This window comes from Mixophyes fleayi, chromosome 3 (assembly GCF_038048845.1).
Source record: "Mixophyes fleayi isolate aMixFle1 chromosome 3, aMixFle1.hap1, whole genome shotgun sequence".
NCBI classification, from domain to species: Eukaryota; Metazoa; Chordata; class Amphibia; order Anura; family Limnodynastidae; genus Mixophyes; species Mixophyes fleayi.
In genome coordinates this window covers 293,300,627-293,324,237 of record NC_134404.1, presented here as the reverse complement: position 1 = coordinate 293,324,237, position 23,611 = coordinate 293,300,627, and the positions used below count along the sequence as shown (strand labels likewise).

At 37.3% G+C, this 23,611-nt stretch overlaps 1 protein-coding gene across 1 annotated transcript in view; it reads right to left on the bottom strand.

The window, feature by feature from the left end:
- The window catches only part of SLC24A3 (solute carrier family 24 member 3), a 311,310-nt gene that overhangs the window by 6,896 nt on the left and 280,803 nt on the right, over positions 1–23,611 (bottom strand). Inside the window, exons 9-15 of the mRNA XM_075203825.1 lie at positions 23,341–23,394; positions 20,804–20,937; positions 18,502–18,662; positions 16,839–17,109; positions 13,624–13,790; positions 11,309–11,423; positions 9,789–9,901 (exon numbers count right to left, since the gene is read on the bottom strand). Coding sequence (XP_075059926.1) covers positions 9,789–9,901; positions 11,309–11,423; positions 13,624–13,790; positions 16,839–17,109; positions 18,502–18,662; positions 20,804–20,937; positions 23,341–23,394 — 1,015 coding nt within the window. The remainder of the gene's footprint in view (positions 1–9,788; positions 9,902–11,308; positions 11,424–13,623; positions 13,791–16,838; positions 17,110–18,501; positions 18,663–20,803; positions 20,938–23,340; positions 23,395–23,611) is intronic.

Here is a 23,611-nt window from a genome sequence, read left to right as displayed (position 1 = left end):
ATAATTGCATCAGTGTTTCACTTTCAAAAGCTTTTAGCAATGTTGATCCAATCGATATTCTAACAATACATTACTACCAGAATGTTTTGTCCTTTTTACCATTTTAGAATGAAAATTTTGACATTTCTCAGCCAATGACTTCTAAGAAAGCTCATTTTCTGCCACACTACACATCAAGTGGTAACATTCTGTTCTAGATCATTAGAGAAGGAAATTGAATTTAAAGGTTTAGGTTTTAGGAATTAGGAGACAACAGCCAGGGAGAAGAAGTATTTTCCATTGTATACAAAGCATCACTAATGGAATGAGTCATTCTTTCCACACGGCAGCCATGGCAAATATTCTTAGGATACCCTAGATGTAGGGACAAATTTTAGAGTTTATTCAAAGATACTTATTATTGGGCCTGATTCATTAAAGAAAGTAAAGCAAAAAAATAGTAACTTTTCAACTTGGCAAAACCATGTTGCATTGGAGGGGGAGATAAATTTAAAAGGAGCAGAAATATTTATAGTTGGGGTATGGCATGTCCTAGATCAACTTTAAATTTCAGTGTACAAATAAAGCTATCAGGTATTTGTGTGTTACATGAAAAAACAGACAGTATTTATCTTATGTGCAAAATAATAAACTAATTTGCGCCCCTTGCACTGTAACATGGTTTATCCAGGAGAAAACTTACTCAATTGTTTTACTTCTTTTTCTTAATGAATCAGGCCCATTATGTCCAAGATGCAAAAACAATGCTGGGGTATTATCCTTTTTCTCATATACAATATCTACATTTACAGTCTACATTTTTTTTCTGCAATCAATCTTCAATTCAATTTCAATAACTTGGGGTGAATTAATTACAGTTTAGGGCATTATGTAAGCAATTGTGTCCAGGTTATTGCAGTCAGCAAACACATACAGTGCTAGTCATTAACACGGCACTAGAAATGCCGACATTTATAATGGAATACAGGCTTGGGGTCCGAGTATTGCTGCTTTAAAAGCGGCGTTTTCACTGTGCCCATTGTAGATTACGTAATTTTGTACTGTAGATGTTTGTGCCATTCAGATTTTACACAGGACGGTGATTTAAGGATTAGGACAAACCTGATGTGTGTTATATGGTAAGTGGTGATTTTATAATTCTCGGGCTTATAGTAATCGATATTGTCACGTCGTTTTAAACTGTCGGCATTTCCAGTGCTGTTCTACCGTACCCACCCAACACAGAACCCATATATCACAGTGTGACAAGAGGTCAGATTGGCCGACATACTTCCTTATCTGTATATATAATATCATGCAAACAGCTGGCTTCAAAATAGAAAAAAAAATAATGTGGTTCACACAGACGAGATTAGCGCAAACCACATGTCAGCTGAGGAATCTTGTCTGTCAGAATGGGGAAAATAAATAAATAAAGTAAAAAAATAACCCTCCCTTCATTTTCTAAAAGGCTAGGCTACTCAACTTTGGGCCCGGTGTGCACCTAAATAATCCCAGCCCGATGATGAATAACTCTGGTACCTCTGGCCGGTGGTTCCTAGGGTAATAAAATATAGTGCATGCACTACAAGTGCCAGCATGCAGTGACAGCCAAAGACATGGATGCCAGTGCATACTATCACTTGCGATGCCACAAATTGGAACTACAAGTGTTGCTTCCATATTAAATAAAAAATAGTATTGTCCACGCTAAAATATAAATAAATAGTATTGTCCCCATTAAAATATATATAGTATTGTCCCAATTAGAATATAAATATATTGTATTGCCCCGCATTGAATATAAATATATATTATTGTCCCAATTAGAAAATAAATATATAGTATTGTCCAGAATAGAATATAAATATATAGGATTGCCCCGGATAGATTATAAATATATAGTATTGCCCCGGATAGAATATAAATATATAGTATTGTCCCAATTAGAATATAAATATATAGTATTGCCCCAGATAGAATATAAATATATAGTATTGCCCCAGATAGAATATAAATATATAGTATTCCCCCGAATAGAATATAAATATATAGTATTGCACCGGATAGAATATAAATATATAGTATTGTCTCAATTAGAATATAAATATATAGTATTGTCCCAATTAGAATATAAATATATAGTATTGCCCCGGATAGAATATAAGTATATAGTATTGACCCTATTAGAATATAAATATATATAGTATTGCCCCGAATAGAATATAAATATATAGTATCATCCCAATTACAATATAAATGAATAGTATTGCCCCCATTAGAATATAAATATATAATATACTAACTATATTATTTATTTATATTCTAGTGGGAATAATACTATTTATTACATGTAATATAAGGGCGATACATGCGTTGCACACTTGTGGCACTACAAGTGATAGAATGCACTGGCACCCATGAGCAGAACTCCAAGCTCTAGCATGCAAGAACGGTCATGGGCTGTCAGTGCATGCTGACACTTGTAGTGCCACAAGTGCTTACACTTTATTTTAACATTATTACCCTGGTACCCACCGGCCAGAGGTACTAATAGGGGAATAAATCTACTTAGCATTGGGCCACGACTCTGTAGATGAGCGGGTCCAATCATTTTTATCAGCCACCCCACCCTAGAGGACCGTGCTCGATTATAAGTAGGCTGGGCCCTTACACAATGGAATTGGTAAAACCGGATATTTTTAGTCAAGTTTTACCATGCTATTTGTCCTGAACCACATGCAGGCAAACCAATACACATTAGTTTTCAGCCTCCAAACCGCAGCATAGTAAATCCTGTGGTTTGGGGCTGAAAACCGCATCCGATGTGTGGAAGTTCGCAAAACGAACCAAAACCATGTTTTGGTAAATCTACCAGCTAGAATCAATACTTGACATTTAGTACATGGATTTTTGAGTCTTATCAGCTCAGGTGGGTAAAGTATTATAGATTAAAGATAAGTGTATCTAATGTGCAACTAAAATGTGGGTCTTTCCATTTCTGGTACTCAAAGTTGTTTCCACTGATTTAACAAATATTTTTTAATTAACAAATTGTATGAATAAAAGGTCACAACCCTTTAACAAATATTCTTATTGTTTGCATTAACAGCTGGACTTGTCCACATTGCAAGTTTATATTCATATCTAATTGGCAATTTGTATAAAAAGTTTTGTGTGGTGATGTAATTCACACAGGAAATAATGTCATGTGCCTTAGTGATGGCAGCAGTCTCTGCTCTTTCACTCAGTTACAGCTGCTGTTCTCTATTTGTTTTTAAAGTCATTGAACCTTACAAAAAGCATTACTTCAATTATACAAAGTAAGCTGCATATCTGTGACACATAACCAATGATCAGATCTCCGGATTCTAGAACTAAGCACTCTTGATGTTCTCAGCCTGAAAAAATAACAAGTTGATTGTATAAGGGGGATAAAGGGGGAAAAAAAAAGCTCCGTTTAGGCAGCACTGTACTGACGCTTCTTTGACAGCGCCGCGGCTGCTGTAGAGTACAGTGCCGCAATGTAGGGCACTTTTTTTAGCGGAGGGAGACCCAGAAACCCCCCCCTGCCTGCTCCACTGAGAAGATCTTTACATCTAGGTTGTTGTACCTTCACATATAAAGTTATACATCCCAAATACAGAACACCTCCTTCACAGAAAGAAACAGACCAGCAAACTGCCTAATTAATTTGTTTATTACAAAATTTGTTTTGCTTTTGACAAAATACATCTACGATTAAAAAGGGTTATTTTTCATTGTCAAAACCCAGTTTAATATTGTATTTACTGCTACTGAATTCAATTAAAAATAAAGTATATTTTCCCCCTCTTACTGCAAATTTTCCATGAGTCTCCAAAACTTGACGTCTGTCTATCATACTACAATTCCAAAGTCATTCATTGAAAGTAATCCTTACATCACAATCATATCCGAAAAGAAATTGTGTTCATTGCAGAGAAGTTATTATAATGAGACAACCTGAGGCAGCAGTATCATGAAGAATGTTTAAGTGAGCAGGAAATATAGGGAATCATCAATCTAGGACACCATTTTTATGTTGAATGTTTTGTAAACACACTTGACATCTCCACTGGATTTATTTTCTCTATTGTATATTTGTACAGTTTATGATGCACTTAATGGTGTTCATCATACTCAAGATCAAATTAAACATGAGGGGATTGATTAATTTAGGAAAGTAAGGCAAAAAAAGATTATGTTTTCTGCTGGACAAACGTGTTACAATACAAGGGGTGCAAATTAGTTTATTAGTTTGCACATAAGATAAATACTTTGTTTTTTCCTGTAGCACACAAACACTTGATAGCTTTATTTTTACACTGAAATTTAGAGTTCATCTAGGACATATCCTACCACAACTATAACTCTGTACCCACATTTTAAATTTACCCCCCCTCCAATGCAACATTGTTTTGCCAAGGTGCAAAGTTATTCCTTTTTTTGTATGCATTCCTTTCCTTTATGAATCAGGCCTGAGATATTTTTGCTTATTTTAATTAATTACTATTATTAGTTGCATTTAACAGATTGTGGCATGTGCAAATATTGGGCACCCCTCTAGTTTATTGACACTTTTTTAAGTCCTCAAAAGTTTATTGACTTGTTAGACCTTAAATTAAACCAAATTATTCCAACTCTGCTCCTTCTAACCTCTCAGAATGTTGTGTCTACTCTCAACAACCATGGGCCCCTCTAAGAAGCTGACAGAGCACTTGAAAATAAAGATAACTGACTGTTACAAAACAGGAGAACACTATAAAAAGCTTGAACTTTTCTTTCTCAGAAATATTATTAATAAACTGAAGAATAATCTCTGACAGAACAGCTTGTAAACTGATATGCAGAAAAGGTTTAGCAGGCATCAGAGTAGTGATCCAAAGTATAGCCAGGACCAACCCCACAGGTGAAGTCTGAGCCGGCGCCCCCCTCACCATGCCTATGGAGGCTTATTTCTGCCCCTCACGGTCGTTGACTAGGACCATGCTCTAAGTCTATCACTCACACTGTGGGGGGAATTCAACTAGCCTCGATATTTACATTGCAGATTTCTCCTCGCTCCCCTATGAGGGGCAAAGAGAAATTTGTGATGTTGCGGTAACGTGGAGCGCCTTCGCGAACATTCCGGAGGCACTCCGCGCATAATTGAATTCCCCTCTGAGTGTGAAACGAGTATTATCACAAAACCACAGACACTTACAAAACTCCACCACTTGCCTGCTCTACCAGGTAAATAACATTAATTTCAGAGAAATCTCTCTACATCACATAACTGATAAACACATGGACAGAACTCTTTTTCAGGCTTCTCAGCTGTTAGTTTGAGTGAATTGGTTCTATGTTTAGGGGTAATGGGTTAAACAAATATTTTTACCTGAGGTACCCTTTAGACTAAGAATTTACATTTTCATTAAATACAATATGGTACACCCATCTAAAGTGCCATAATTTCCTTTTCAATCCTTAAATATACAGAATATGCAGGACTTAAAAGTATCTGCTGTAATCCTTGAAAGTTTTTCTTCGGCTAAGAGTGTGTAAGTGCCCTGGGGGGAAACGCTAGCCAAGGAATTCACTCTGTCAGGAAACACCACTGAGAGCAATTGATCTCACAGCTGGCTTTTTTTGGAACATTATCTGTAATTCACTAGGCAGACGCCATGCTGGTTAAAACGTGTTGCTTTCAACTTTTGATTAGAAGTGTTTATCTGACGGTACTGTCCATAGTCATTATGGGTCTGATTTATTAAGGAACTTAGGCAAGAAATTGAGTAAGTTTTCTTACTTAAGTAAAACCATGTTACAATGCAAGGGGTGCAAATTAGTTTTTGCACATAAGTTAAATACTGGCTGTTTTTCCATGTAGCACACAAATACTTGATAGCTTATTTGTACACTGAAATGTAAAGTTGATATTTGTGTGCTACATGAAAAAACAGACAGTATTTAACTTATGTGCAAAATAGAAATTTAATTTGCACCCCTCGCATTGTAACATGGTTTTGTCCAGGAGACTACTTACTCATTTTTTACTTAACTTTCCTTAATGAGTCAGGTTCTATGTGGTTAAATATAGGGCCTGTTCAAAATTCCACACAGTTCCTTAAATACAAGCTTACCTACCCCACATGCAAAAGCAAAGTTTAAAATGTAACAATATAAGTAAATATATATAAATGTTGTTATGCAATGATAGAATGGATAGATGCTATTTATTGAATAACTGAGAAAAATTTTACTTAAATGCTTTCGAGACTACTTAGGTTTATTTGTTAGGCATGGTATAAAATATACACTGGTATGTATACATATATAACTACAGTATAGATGAAATAGCTAACAACTTGTCACACTGTAATATTGCAGGGTTTTCAGTTCCCTATGTATGTACATTGTGGTATCTTCCATAGTAGTAGCATAAAGGGAGTCAGCAACTATCCAGATCAGATATACACATTTATATCACAGTGAGCTGTGCTATAAAGTGCAGATCCTAAAATAACACTAGCATGGATCACAAGAGCTACGTCTAAATGGTTTCCAGAAATCCAGGTTGATCAGCCATAGGATTTATATGCCTACATGAAGGGGTTACACTATAAAGTAAGCTTAATCAGGGTTCAACACAGAATTATTCTTCAATCACTGAGAATTACAACAGCATGTTAGGCTGGTTATACATTACAGGTTTTTCACCCAACTGTTAGATCAAATATTGCATTAGTGTGTACACTCCGTGATCATGTTTTATTACACCAAAGCACGTTGTATCGTTTGATTTGATTTTATAACTGGACTAATTTTTTTTATAAACGATGGAACGATGTTGGGCAAATTCTGCAGTATGTATGTATGTATGTATGTATGTATGTATGTATGTATGTTCTGCAGTATGTATGTATGTATGTATGTATGTATGTATGTTCTGCAGTATGTATGTTCTGCTGTATGTATGTACTGCAGTATGTATGTATGTATGTTCTGCAGTATGTATGTTCTGCTGTATGTATGTACTGCAGTATGTATGTATGTATGTATGTATGTATGTTGTGCAGTATGTATGTATGTATGTATGTATGTATGTATGTATGCATGTTCTGCAGTATGTATGTATGTATGTATGTATGTTCTGCAGTATGTATGTTCTGCTGTATGTATGTATGTATGTACTGCAGTATGTATGTATGTATGTATGTATGTATGTATGTTCTGCAGTATGTATGTATGTTCTGCAGTATGTATGTATGCATTTTCTGCAGTATGTATGTATTATGTATGTATGTATGTATGTATGCATGTTCTGCAGTATGTATGTATGCATGTTCTGCTGTATGTTCTGCAGTATGTATGTATGTATGTATGTATGTTCTGCAGTATGTATGTATGTATGCATGTATGTATGTTCTGCAGTATGTATGTATGTTCTGCAGTATGTATGTATGCATTTTCTGCAGTATGTATGTATTATGTATGTATGTATGTATGTATGTATGCATGTTCTGCAGTATGTATGTATGTATGTATGTATGCATGTTCTGCTGTATGTTCTGCAGTATGTATGTATGTATGTTCTGCAGTATGTATGTATGTTCTGCAGTATGTATGTATGTATGTATGTATGTTCTGCTGTATGTATGTATGTATTGCAGTATGTATGTATATATGTATGTATGTATGTTCTGCAGTATGTATGTATGTATGTATGTATGTATGTTCTGCAGTATGTATGTATGTATGTATGTATGTATGTTCTGCAGTATGTATGTATGTATGCATTTTCTGCAGTATGTATGCATGTATGTATTATGTATGTATGCATGTTCTGCAGTATGTATGTATGTATGTATGTATGTATGTATGTATGTATGCAGGTTCTGCAGTATGTATGTATGTATGTATGTATGTATGTATGTATGTTCTGCTGTATGTTCTGCAGTATGTATGTATGTATGTTCTGCAGTATGTATGTATGTATGTATGTATGTTCTGCAGTATGTATGTATGTATGTATGTATGTTCTGCAGTATGTATGTATGTATGTATGTATGTATGTATGTATGCATGTTCTGCAGTATGTATGTATGTATGTATGTATGTTCTGCAGTATGTATGTATGTATGTATGTTCTGCAGTATGTATGTATGTATGTATGTATGTATGTTCTGCAGTATGTATGTATGTATGTATGTATGTATGTTCTGCAGTATGTATGTTCTGCTGTATGTATGTACTGCAGTATGTATGTATGTATGTTCTGCAGTATGTATGTTCTGCTGTATGTATGTACTGCAGTATGTATGTATGTATGTATGTATGTTGTGCAGTATGTATGTATGTATGTATGTATGTATGTATGCATGTTCTGCAGTATGTATGTATGTATGTTCTGCAGTATGTATGTTCTGCTGTATGTATGTATGTATGTACTGCAGTATGTATGTATGTATGTTCTGCAGTATATATGTATGTTCTGCAGTATGTATGTATGTATGCATTTTCTGCAGTATGTATGTATTATGTATGTATGTATGTATGTATGTATGTATGTATGCATGTTCTGCAGTATGTATGTATGCATGTTCTGCTGTATGTTCTGCAGTATGTATGTATGTATGTTCTGCAGTATGTATGTATGTATGCATGTATGTATGTTCTGCAGTATGTATGTATGTATGTATGTATGTTCTGCAGTATGTATGTATGCATTTTCTGCAGTATGTATGTATTATGTATGTATGTATGTATGTATGCATGTTCTGCTGTATGTTCTGCAGTATGTATGTATGTTCTGCAGTATGTATGTATGTTCTGCAGTATGTATGTATGTATGTTCTGCTGTATGTATGTATGTATGTATGTATTGCAGTATGTATGTATATATGTATGTATGTTCTGCAGTATGTATGTATGTATGTATGTATGTATGTATGTTCTGCAGTATGTATGTATGTATGTATGTATGTATGTTCTGCAGTATGTATGTATGTATGCATTTTCTGCAGTATGTATGCATGTATGTATTATGTATGTATGCATGTTCTGCAGTATGTATGTATGTATGTATGTATGCAGGTTCTGCAGTATGTATGTATGTATGTATGTTCTGCTGTATGTTCTGCAGTATGTATGTATGTATGTTCTGCAGTATGTATGTATGTATGTATGTATGTATGTATGTTCTGCAGTATGTATGTATGTATGTATGTATGTTCTGCAGTATGTATGTATGTATGTATGTATGTATGTATGTATGCATGTTCTGCAGTATGTATGTATGTATGTATGTATGTATGTATGTATGTTCTGCAGTATGTATGTATGTATGTATGTATGTATGTATGTATGTATGTTCTGCAGTATGTATGTATGTATGTTCTGCAGTATGTATGTATGTATGTATGTATGTATGTATGTATGTTCTGCAGTATGTATGTATGTATGTATGTATGTATGTTCTGCAGTATGTATGTATGTATGTTCTGCAGTATGTATGCACTCATGACCAGCAGTGTAGGCAGATCTACACAGAGTTTATAGAGTCACGATCTTTTCAGCTGATGGTTAAGGCAGATGAAGAGCACAGATCTGAAGGTAAATCTTGCAGAACTTGTATAGTGTCCCCATGAATGGGCTGCTGATCGGGACTTTCAATCCTTGGTAAAATCATTAGCGATATCACATTGGGAGAAATTTTCTGTAGTGTGTTATACATGAATAAATCTACCTCTACTGTTCTGAACAAAGGTGAACAAGAACGTACAGATTAGACAATATAGGAAACTTACATATGAACCATAGTCCACGGCCAGTGTCTGCAATGCCCAAGGGAGTCCAAGTCCAATAAGAATGTCAAATACATTGCTTCCGATGGAGTTAGATACAGCCATGTCTCCCATCCCTGAAAGACAAATCTGCACGTTTTACTTTCCTGAAAAGTTAAGGCCTGTTAAAGCATGATAAATTAGCCACTAGAGTATATGGCTATTAGATACCTCATCTGAGCAACAATACCTGAGAGATAACGTTCTCCTGTGTGTATATGTTTTACAGGACAAAAAAAAATAAATAAAATTAACTGCTACTTAGAAAAAAATGGATTTTAAAAATGTAAATAGATCATTACAAAGTGGGCAGAGGGGGAGTATCTAATGTACAGTGAGGCACCCGGCACCTCGCACCTTCTGGTCTCATTCTTCACTTCTAATTGAAACTATTTTGCGCCTCTATGCTGCACGATGGTGGAGTAGCGCAATTCTATACACACTCCAAACATTTATAGATGCACTCTCAGCAATATAATAAAAAGCTTCACACACAATAATGTGGAAATATGATGATTTATTTAAGCATGAATGAGGCTAAAGCGAGCAGTATGTTAGGAGCACATGGAAGTGGTTATTTAATGAAAGAGGCATGAGGATTGATGTGACGTTTATATGCCTGTTTGATTCTTCTGTCTTCGCACACCAAGGCGCACTATGAGTTTGCAGATGTGCCTTCCGGCAGTGGAGAGTAGACCCCATGACTTGTAATAGGCGGAACAGGTGCAAAACCAAAGCCATTTTATGGTGTACAAAGAGTGCCTGATTCATTAAGGAACGTAAGTCCATTTACATGGCCTATTTCGCGTTTTTTCACTCTGCGCTTTCACGAAACCGAAATATACACCAAAGAGCGCAATTCAGCATCACCATTTGCTTACCTAGCGCCACCACTACCGCAGCGATGTACAGAGAATATTTTCCATTCATATCATAATTTTGTCAGCAGCCAATTAACCTATTATGTTTTTTGGAGTGCGGGAGGAAACTGGAGCATCCGGAATTAACCCATGCAAACATGGGGAGAACATACATACTCCACACAGATAAGCCCTTGCTCAGGAATTGAACCCATGACCTCAGCGCTATGAGCAGAAGTGCTAACCACTGAGCCACCATGCTGCCCCCAGCTCGAGGGCACGCAGTAGCGCCCGATTCATGCTTCGGGCATCTCTAAAGTACGGGATTTTCAGTCGTACCACTTGTACCAGCCTCAGGTCTGGTGTCAGTGCTGATTACTAGTGATGACTACAGTGTATGTATGATAGAGAATGTGTTTGCAATAGACAGCAACTGTAAAAATGCATTTTACGTACAGTAGACATTATTACCATTCTGGTAAATTAAGAAAAAAATACACATTACATTCGTATTGCGCGCCTTAATGAATCAGGTCCAGAGTGTTGTTTGTAAGGCCACTGTATTACCATGCTGGCTGTAAGTAACTGTTTACAAAAGACAATAGTGAATTAAACGGCACAAACCTTGTCTTGCTACTATCAGGCTGGCCATACAGTCAGGTACGCTAGTTCCAGCAGCCAGGAAGGTGATCCCCATAATTACATCTGGTATTCCCAAAGTAAACCCAATTATAGTCACCTGTAAAACACCAAAGAAGAAATAATGATGCTGTTTTAAAATAAATGTGTTTTATAATATTCTGGAATGTCCATTATTTTGTTCACTGTCTTCTATAATGATTGTCACAAATGAAAGCAAGAAAACATTTGCATTAGGTAACATAGTAACATAGTAACGTAGTAACATAGTATTTTCTGAATTGTTGCCAATTTCACTTAATACACAAAACCTCAGCACTACGCTCATTATCACAGCCCAAAGAGCATCTGCATCCACATAACATCCGTATTCTGGTGGACTCTACTAAAACATGATCACTAGCCTATGTTCTTACTAGTTAGTGAGTTTCATGTAGCAAATATGGGTTTTAACAAATTCTGGATTTATGAACATTCAAATATTGTTGTACAATATACATCTATACTGAGATATGGTCACTAAACTAAGCTTTGGTTGGTTATATACTTAATAATATATGGCTACTGAGCTCTAACAGATATATTATGTGAAATGCATAATTAGTTATACAGATGGAGCACATTTCTTTCTACAAAGTGACAGACTGTGGTGAAAAAGCCTGCTGCCTCCATTGTATATCTATGGTGGCACAGTGGGGTCATTCGTGAGGTGCAATCAGTGCTTGGTCATGGCTAATGCTGAAATATCTGACGTTGGATGACTGCAGCTAATACATGTTGTTATATTGTACTTTGTCTGTAGAAATCCTAAGAGCTTTGAATGGAGACATGTAAGAAAACTCTTACACAGGAACACAGGGCTTTATGTTATATTTAACTGTTTATTACAGCTCAGAAAATGACAGCAAATGTTAGAATGGATGCAGAAGGTTACAGCAATATTTTCCTGTACCCCAGTTTTCATAAATGCACCAGGATATGTGTAATGTATTCAGGCTCGGCGCTACCACTAGGCAGCTTGAGGGTGCCGTGTCTTGAGAAGGCCATTGGGCATTAAACTGAAGAGATTCTTCTAGTCCATGCCGGCGGCGGCAGCGTTGCTTAATTGAAGTAACTTCAAAAGCTGCTGGTCTCCCCACAGTTTTGTTAGTTACATGGCGGCCATCCTGACATCCATCTAGGATGTGACAGGCAGCATTGCCCCTCCCAGTCACACAAGCTCCGCCCCTGGAGGGAGTGATGATCTGGACTAATAAATCATTGGTGGGTGTGATCTACTTATTTATTTGTGGGAGCTATTTAATATAATAGTAGCATTATGGTGTTGCTTATTAACTTAAGGCGGGGACTGTCCTTAACCCTGATACTTTATAGTGTAAATTTATAGTGCTGGGGTCATTTGGGGGTTATTATTTGAATATTGGGCTGAGTTTGGGGAGAAGGAGGCCTATTTATTAAACATGAGTACTTGTTATTTAATATGGCGGCTTATTGGCATGGAAATAGGTCTGTTTATTCAATGTGAATACTATTAACTTAATGTCCATGCTCGTTGGAGGGAAATGAGTCTATTATTTAATGTTGGGCTGGTTGCAAGTAGGGAGGCCTATTAATTGTGGGTGCGTTGATTTAGTGACAGGGCCGGCTAGGGAGGGAAGTCTAGAGTCTTCACTCATTGCTAAACTTCATATTTCATGTACTTATCCCTTTTTCCAAACAGGGACCAAACATTCCAGTATCCACAAAACAACAACTGAGCTTAAGACACCGGCAGCACCAGCAGTAGGTAGTGAAAGCTTCAAGAACAGGTAAGAGGGAACAGGACAGTCTGCCAAATGTCTGGGTTCTAGTGAGGACGTCCTGATTTTGGGTGACTGTGCTGCTCAGTCAGGACTTTGTCCTCACTACAAGGACAGTTTGGAGGAATGTCCCACTTCGCATGGCTCTGCTTGTAAAGGGTGAACTACGTGCCCCTAACAGTAGTGCACGCAGTATTGCCTGTGTATCTGAAGGGGATGGGAAGCAGTTGGTGTGCAGTCTAGCACTGTATAAAATGATAGCAACTCCCCTTGCTTGATGGTCATGCCCACTCTGGTGGCATCGCATGGAAACCTTTCTAATGATCCCTGATTAATAAATACAGAGTATTATCAGGTGATAAGAGAGTACTAGGGGCAGCAGGGCCGGTAGGCTGAAGTTTTGATGTGGACACAGTGAAACCTTGCACTGGCCTTAAATGTATTCCCCTCTTTAGTCATATAATGTACACACTGTCTGACCAACGGTTATAATTTACTTACCATCCAGACCATCACGTAAGAGAAAGCTGCAATCCAGATGGAGGACGCGACAAACGTGACCATGAACCATTTCTCCCAGCGTGGCTTAGCACAGTTGGGTACCGTGAAGTACATAAGGAAACACAGCGGCCAGGTTACCATCCATTTTGCTTTTTCGGCTTTCCCAGCTGTTGGCAAACAGATGTATTACCGTGGGTAAGAAATAATCATGTCATACATAACTAGAAATGGGGTGTCCAGAGTTTCAGATAATGAATGAAGTCACGCTCGGCAGAGCACTTCCATAAACAGAGGTAAACACAGTAGGCGATACTGTTCTAGCTTAGTAACTGAGACTGCAAGTGCCTGTTTCTTTATACACTAATTATATGGTGATTCTCTATCATCATCATCATTTATTTATATAGCGCCAACATATTCCATAGCGCTTTACAATTGGAGGGCCCTGCTCTATCTTGTGTGGGATGCTTCTGATGAAATGTGGCTATTTACATGGGAAAACGCACATGAAAATATACAGATTATGGGACTGATTCATTAAGGAACGTGACGCATTTTGCATGACATTGCACTGCTCAGAAACGGACATGAGCCAGTGAGCGCAAGAACGTCCAAGTCATCTTGGAACGCAAAGGACACTTCCGACAGCCTATGATTTCATGGGAGGGAATGGGGAGGGAGGGGGCGTGTGCACCCAGTCAATGTACAGTAAGTGTGTGCCAAGGTCGAAGACACGCAGCAACATCCGATTCAAGCTTTGCGCATCTCCAAGGTACGTGTTTTTCTGCCGTATCACTTGCACCAGCTACAGGGCAGGTGTAAGTGCTGAGTGATAGTGATGATGAACATGTGTTAGTAATCAGGAGCAACTGTAAAAATGCATTTTATCTACAGTAGACATTAATAACATCCTGATAAATGTATTTTATGGAGAGAGAAACCCCCCAAAAAAACATATATACAGAGCATAACTAAACCCATATTCAACAAGACTTTTCTTCACAACTACTTGAAGTTGAATACGGACATGCGTATTTCCAAATTACTTGCATTTTTTTAAAAAAAGCGCACAATACGTTCGTTTTACGCGCATTATTGAATCAGGCCCTATGTGTCACTTCAGCATATTAGTAAAGTAAACATAAATGTATGAAAAGTCTTGTTACCCAAGCACACAGATAATAGTGCACAGATACTCATATACACAATCATATGCTTTCATCTAGTGCCACCCACTGGTCTTTCTAATACATTACATCTCACCTAATATTACAGGAGCTGATTTTCATAATTCCAAAGTAATACTTTTAGAAAAGCCAAGCAGTATGGAGCATGGGGTGCACTTTTTAATTACATATATATCTAGTATATATAACCTCCCGCCATTTATGAGACACCTTTTGCAAAAACAAAGTAACTGCATGCAAATCTAATCATGTTGGATGTTCACCCCGTGTTTGCATGAGTTTGCTCCAGTTTCCTCCCACAGGTAAAAAACATAGTGGTAGTGTAACTGTCTGCTTACAGCCTGAATCCTAGTGTGGTTGTGTGTGTGTTCTATGGGGCAGCAACTGATGTGAATGATAAATATTCTCTGTACAGTGCTGCATAATATGTGAGTGCTATATAAACCAAGGATAATACACATCTAACTCTGGAATCTTTAGTAGGATACAAAGCTAAACTGTTTTTCTTCCATTGACTTAAAAAAATGAATAATTTGGAACATCATAAATACAAGCTAGGGCTTAGCCTTAGCTGCAAGATTTTCCAAACTTTTAAATGTTTTTTGTGCCACTTGAACTTTTTAAAAAAATATATGGTTTAAACCCCTTATTTACTATATTAAGGGGTCTATTTATCAAGTAAGGAAAAGCCCTAAATCTGACAAAAACTGGTCTTTTCGCCAGATCTAGGGTTCTCCCCAATTAACAAAGCCTTCCCTTCTGGTTATAGCTTTTGCTGTCTATTGCTATCGCCGAGTCTGTCTGATGAAGCTTATATGGAGTAGCCTATTTAATATGGACAGCGTCAACACAAATAACGCTGCTGTCATCCTATCATTATTGCCATCTAAGGAAGGTGAAAGCAGATCCCCCCAACAGAAAAAAATCTTTACTATTTACTGTGTTTTTTAAAAAGTTTATTTTTTTTTCCTTTCTTTTTGTTAAAAAAACCCAAAATCTATTTTTTTTTACATTTTATATTGAATCTGGAAGAGGAAGCACAAGTACGGGTTTCCAGTACCAGTGCACATGCGCGAGCCAGCTCACATATATGCAGATTTACCCCAAAATCTATGTTATCATATATTAAAACAGCTCCCTCTACTGGAAATACCAGATTGAGCTATTATCTTTTGCTAAAAACATAAAAGCGTGAATTCCTCCTCCCTTTCCCTAACCCTCCCAATCGGTTCTCTCCCTTTCTCCCATTTTGCCTTGTACCACCCCCTTACCCCCTCTTTTTTTCTCTTCTACCCCTTATTTGTATAATTTAAAACAAAACAACATTTTCATGGTACTATGTTCATATGAAGCTGTATTTGTCTTGTAAAAGCTAGGTGAGAGAGTGTCATACTCACTGTTAAATTTATATGTGCATTTGTCATCTCACTAATGTACCTTTCAAGAATTTTTCTACTTTATTTAAAAAAAAAACTAAAAAAACAGCTCCTTCACTATTTAGTGATTATGAGACAGGCAGATCACCACTTTGAATGTTGTGAATTCAAACATAAATTCCCCAATGTATTTTTTTTTACAATGTATATCTACACCACTTCCTTGCATTAAAGGTGTTCCAGATACAAGATAAAAGGTAAAATCGGCATATAGCCATATCATTTGCATGTCCCTACCCACAACTCCTTGATGGCTTCTTGTTTTGTGTCTGGAAAGTGGCCATTGTTAATCTTGCTTGAGTTAGAGAAAAAGAAACAAAATGGAAAGCGATTTTTTAGAAATCAGAAAATCTGGATCCCATCATGAGATGCTGCGCTGTCACAAGACTAGGGTAGCAGAACTTTCTCAATAATGCCCCCAGGGTTTTTGTAAGGATGGAAACTCCATTCACAACTTGAGAATGCAGTGGTGGCAGCGATGGGATCAGTTTTACTGTCTAAGTGCCGGGGCCAACGCATTTCACAAATTACCCTGACAAGTTTACGTGAACACCTAAAGCAGACTTCAAAGTGTGACATCATTGGGACTCACGTGGGATGTCAAAAGGTGTGAAAGGTCCATCGTTATCATCATCCTCTTCTTCATCCTCTTCATCATTCTCATTATTCTCGTTGTCTTCGTTTTCATTTTCCGTTTCATTGCCAGTTTCAGCAACATCATCGTCCTTTCTGGTGCCATTTACATTTCTTTCCGCAGAGTTCCCAGGACCCGTCCCATTCTCAACAGCATGTTTAATTGGAATTTTAATAGAGACTTCTGACTCCCCATTTGCATAGGCTCGGCTGTTTATTAACCTCTGTCTCTGCAAGGGACCACCAAGTACAGACATTAGGCAGAGAGGTACCAGAGGTACCAGAAACACACATTGGTATTGAACAAAGTCAAAGAATACTCATGGGTCACTTCATAAAACTGGGAAATGAAATAGATCTATTTGTATGACCTTCATCAAGAAAAATGAACGTAAAAATGTTTTTCTACATTTCCTGTCCAAGATCTAAGTGTTTCATAATTAACCAAAATGTAAGGCACACACACTGAAAGGGTCACTTAATTATATGATGCAAATATCAAACCAGTCATTCTAGCTATGCCTTCTATTTTGGATTTCTAATATCTCTATTATTGGCAAACTCCCATTACTACCTAATATGCACCCCTCATGAAGCTGCACAGCTGGGAATAGTCAATCCTTTCAAAACATTATATTATATAACTTTCGAGACGCATTAATATATAATAAAATGTTCACTGCAACTTAGTAGTACATCAATAATATACAAGATAGATAATAATATGTATATGATCATGGTGGTGGGTCTCAAATAAATTCTACAACTCCAGATTTGTTGTCTATGCTTTGAAACAAGGAAGCCTTTGTTGGCGACACATACTCATGGGGTTCTCATTGGCAAAACAAGATGTTATTGCCAGCGGTAACACCTTTGATGTACAGGGTAATGCAATAAGGAACCCTATTAAGAGTTTTTGCCAGCAATAGTGCAATAGAGCACTTCACCCTTTCATAAATAGACCCATAAAAGTCAAAATGATTATGCAGAGAATGGCACAGGGAACGGAGAGTTAACAGATGCCTCTGTGATATTACACTGATAAAGGTAGGCAATAAGTGATTTCACGATTTATCATACCTATCATCACAATGGGTATAATAATAAATAAGACTCTGCTCATATTATAAATCTTGAGTCATAACCACTCTGCCTAGTGCAAAAAAAAGTACTATTCCACATATAAAAATACGAAGACCACCATAACAAAGTTATATATATATTAAATTTTAACTTTATTGCATTTTGTATATAATTTTAAACTAATATTTTGTTTATAGAGTATATTTGTATTTACAAAACTAATCTAGAGGGTTAAACTATACATTGTACTGGTATTTGCAGAGACTACATGTTTTTGACAGTGTGAAGGAGGGGGGAGCACTTAGTGACAGATGATTGGCTGTAAGTGCACATGCCAATCACAAGCCTCGCTTTCCAACATCTTCACTAGTGTAGATGCTACCTGTTCAGCACTGAATGCTCCCACCTTTTCAAACTTCTTCAGATCCAACAATATGAAAGCAGGAATCAGCATTTAATGCAAGATAAGTATACAACCCCATTAACATCTAGATTGTACTAGTTAGAGAAGATGTTATAGGCCACAGGTTTATACTAACCTCATTTATCAACATGCGACTGGCCATGGAGAGGCGAGTTTTTGGTGGAAAGTGACTAGTTATCATTATCCTCAGTCCGGCCTCAGAGAATGACAGCTGGTGCGGATAGGCAGATAGTATCTCATCCACCATTATCACAGAGGTTTTGCGCCGAAAATTTCCTGTAACCGAAAACCATCAATAAGATGTGATGATTCATATCCAGACACATCCACTATGTTTCTTTTCCAAATTTGCACACAACAAAAATACATTTATAATGTCATTTATTTATAATATCTGAACTTGGATTCAGACTAATAAAGCAGAAGTGCCAACTGCTTCATCAATTGATAGGTTCATAGCAGGTGATTGAAAGGGTGGGGTTATCCTGAAAGGAACAAACACAGAGATACCCCCCAGCACACTGCTATAGCCAGCAAAGGAGCTGCAAATTTCTATTTTTACATATAAATGCAGAAATCTTAGTTGCACACATTGCAAATGTATGATAAGCCACCCGCCCCGTCAAGGTGCTTCTGATAATAGGGTGGTCCTAACTCTAAACAATGAGAGTCCCTATTTTGGACATATATGTGTTTTTAAATTGAGAGCTAACTTACCAAGAGGTACCCCAAACTCCTCCAAATGGCAATACAGCAACAGCACTCCCCATCAGCTACCATACAATACATTTACAAGTGTGTGCAACTGAGATTTCTGCATTTTTATGTACAAATAGAAATATGCAGATCCTTTGTTGGTTATAGCAGTGTGCTGGGGGGTTTGTCGCTTGGATTCAGACTGTAAATGCTATTCTGACTTAAAACATGAACCATGAAATTGCACGTGGGAGTATTATCAAGAGAAATGTTATTTATCTTCTGATAAAGTTTCCCTTATAATTGTATTATTTAGGTTTGTATGAGTGAGTTCATATCAAGTGCTTGCAATCTGGTGTTTTATTACGCTAATTCCACTTGGGCCAACCTGCAATCCTGCCACAGCTCTGAGTGACAGGCTTACATCCCAATATGACCACACAGCTGGTTGCCCATATTGGACAAAATATGACCGTGTGATGCTCAGAATTACTGTACAGATCATGGACCACATGAGAGCTGCTGGTTTGGTTGGACCACGTTTACTAACATGTCTGATAGCAATCCTGTCATTTGAAAAAGAGATTGGGAATCTTATTTGTTAATGGAGCAATAAATATATCATGCCAATTGACCCTATACCTGTAACGACAAGCTTGTCCCCTACAAAGATAAGCTGTGTCCTTATACTGCCAGTCTAACTGACAGCTTTCAGACTTTTCCACTTACAGTACTGTGACCCTTGTAGCTTGTCTACTCACTAATGGTCTAGAACAGCGCTGAAGAAAATGGTGTCAATCAAGAACATTTGTAGGATCTACAAATGTACAGTGCAAAGCAAGGAGTATATACTAGGTCACAAACAAAGACTATTGCTGGCCATATCATTTTTGACAGGGTCAACCAACTCGCTACATGGGTGGGACTCAAATATTTGTGGGTCTGAAACATTTGGTTTGGTGATGATCACATAAGTATGCACAGTTGTTACAATGAAGTCATTAGACAATCATGGCTACAATTTTGGCATTCGCTCTGTGTGGGAAAATTGGTCACAGATCTGGTTGTTCAGCAACTGAATGGCAATGTGTGCAGTCACCTGAACACTAATGGTTAAGAGAACTATGTACATGAAAGATTAATTAAAGAAATATGCTGGCAAGTCATGTAACATGGAGAAACTACTGGTCACCAGAATGGGTCTATACTGTATACTAGCCACTGGAATGTGCTCTATTTTGCATTTTAGCCACCAGAATATGCTGCCTTTTTAATCTATTATTTTTTAGCAACTTTACTAACAAAAAGTAAACAGTACATCACAGGTATATACAGGTACTATAATACCACTTATACCTAATACCACTGAGCAGGCAGAAAACAAAGGAAATCTCATTAATATTTGTTGCTGTCTCCACTGTGTAAGCAATGTAAGCACCATGTAAGCAATGTAAGCACCATGTAAGCAATGTAAGCACCATGTAAGCAATGGGCACATCCTTATCCGTCTGGAACTTAGTTTCCAATCCTTCAAACCATGCGAAATCCAGATGGGAAACACATATGTGTGAAAGGATCATTAAGCAACTCTTCTTTTTTTAGTTAAGAAATTCATAATTTACTTTTCTTCTACATATTGTCTTCTAAACTGTTTTATTATATTTTTATAACGGTAATCAGACAGCTAATTAAATGAAAAGCTGTGAATTAGGCGTTATTACCTTTCTTGAGTAATACCACGGTTGCCTCACAGTTGATGTTGTCATCTAGTTCTGCATTACTTGCCAATCCATTTGCCAAGTTCCCTGCTCCTTTTGTCCTCTTTTCAAAGCACTGATGTATAGAGGAGTTGAACCTAGATTAATAAAACAGCCTGGGGTCACTTGGTGAAGTTAGTGTATAAGAATAATATAGAACCCTGAAACTCCTAGTCACTCATGCGTTCTCAGTGCTATAGTAAATAGAAAACCTTCAGTTCTTACGTGTAGGGACAGATTGACATCATCTGAGTCTGTAGACACACAACCTTCAGCACCCAAGCCCACCTCCATCCACTAGCCATCTATTACATAGAACATTCTATACCTTTGTCAGAGAGAGTGCTGCTACCCTATGCAATTCATCACCAACTCCTTCAACAGTTTTATATACAGGTTGTGGAGTGAAAATGCCACCTCACATACTGTGCTGCACCTGAAGCCTTGTTAGGACCCTGTATGCCGGGTGAACAAAGTCCCAAGTCATCACTACAATTTTCATTATTTTATTGGTGCCTCTGAGAACAGTTACTTATTACAGTTACTTGTTTTGTATATTAACCTATCTTTAGTAATTTTGTGAATATACCAGATATAGAATTTAAATAATTTGGTTCTATGACACGGCTGTGGACCACAAATTTAGTGACGGACATATCAATAGAATGTATAAACTTCATACTTTAGCATCAGTTCAAATAAAATCCTTGAATATCCACAACCTAATGTAGCACATAGTCAGGCTTAGATTGGCTATTATAGTTGCCAGTAGGCCCCAAATTTAAGTGGGAACCTACAGCGTGCACTGATACCATGAAAACATGGGGGAAGTGATGTTATGGTCTTCTCACATCACAACATCATGAAACTGAAGTTAATATTGTAGATTGTTGGGTACTTATAGTATAGAAGCTGCATAAAATATATTATGCTGTACTATACAGTGTGTGGTTATAATTGGACTTACTGGTAAGGGGTGGGGTACGGCATATCGATGCTGAGTACCTCGACAAGACTTACCCTGACATCTAGAGTTCAACGCCTCCTTCCTGACGAGTATCGATGACGACTGTTCTGCCCACCGACTTGAACCAATCCCAATGAAGAAAGAAGCCGGCGCCACTTTATGACGTCATTGACATAGGTGACGGTATTATCGCTGCTGTTAAGGGGGTAATTTAAGTATGCGCCCATGTACAATGTAGTTTACATAGCCTTCTACATTGTACATGGGCGCTTACTTACATTACCCCCTTAATACCATCGCCTATGTCAGTGACGTCATAAAGTGGTGCTGGCTTCTTCCTTCATCGGAATTGGTTCAAGTCCGTGGGCAGAACAGTCGTCCTTGATATTCGTCAGGAAGGAGGCTGACTACCATTACTGGTAAGCCCTGCATACAGTTAAATCAAACATACTGTATATGTTGAATCAAAATAGGCTAAAATATTAGTGCTGGCCAAATAAAGACTACTCAAGTGTTTCATCCTGGTAAATAGAATTTATTATGCGACTAAGACCACATGGACCTCACTGAGAGAAGGACGCAGCATTTTTTAGGGGGCAGATAAGACACACATATGCTGCCTTATACCTGGAGAGGTGGACCAAGGACTAGGAGAGGCAGACAAGCGAAGCTGAGTGCAGAAAGAGCGTGTTCATGTAAGTATAACATTAGATGTGGATGCATCCCCAGGTATACTTCTTAGGAGGCAAAGCTCTTGATGGTACTGGAGCTGGTGCAGCGGTACACAATGATGATGATGATAATCAGCAGTGGTATCTAGCTGCCTTTGACTGGCTGTGTGTTGAATTTTCCAGCTGATAGCAATTATTTCATTAGCGTTGCGGCAATATTATATCAAGTTAAGCTTGTTTATCTGCGTTACTTACATGTCCTTTCCATTCGGAATTAAAGAAGATTGCCCTTGGATTTGTAAAGGGATTTACAACCAATATGCAGGCGTTTGTTTACTTATATTTATATGGAAAATGCAACTTTCGCAATAATTAATAACAGTCAAGACACTTCTCTCTTAGGTAAATGATACTTCATTACATTATTATATTGTGTACAAATAGAGTAATGTGGTTTTAACATGTATTACTAACAACTTCAAGCTGCACCTCTATACTATTGTTTGGCAGAGGTTTTCATACTTAGCCTATGAGTGCAATGTTTGCATATACTTGCAGGGTTTCTTAAGTGAACCTCATGTTTGTATATATTTATTTGAATGTATAATTCCATGTTAGCTGACTTGCTTAGGTAAAACAAAAAATTGTCCATGCTAGGCACTAACGTGATATTTCTACTGGGCTCTCACAACAAGAGTTCAAGAAAGCAACTCACAATTTTGTGAACTATGTCCTACTCTATGTACCATTTAAGGACAGTGTACATTAACTGAATCTTATATTAAGTGGACTATGTCGTGCAAGTTAGGAAACATTAGGACTAACACTAAAATGAATAGCAACTACAACCATTTGTAACTTACTTCATTATAAGAATGTAAACAGCATACATCAATACCAAAATCAATGACTCCCACCTTTGAAGAGATACAAGAATAGGTTAGTATAGCAAAAACAGCCCAAAACAAATGGCAAAAAATGAAGTAATCATTTTGTCAATATCAAATGCAATAAAAATAAACACTATAAACTTTTGTTGAATTAGCTCTGACAGTATTGATTACTGATACCCAATCAAGCAAACTACAATCAATATGTGGCTCTCTTGTATACCCCAGCAAAAAATCTAAAAAA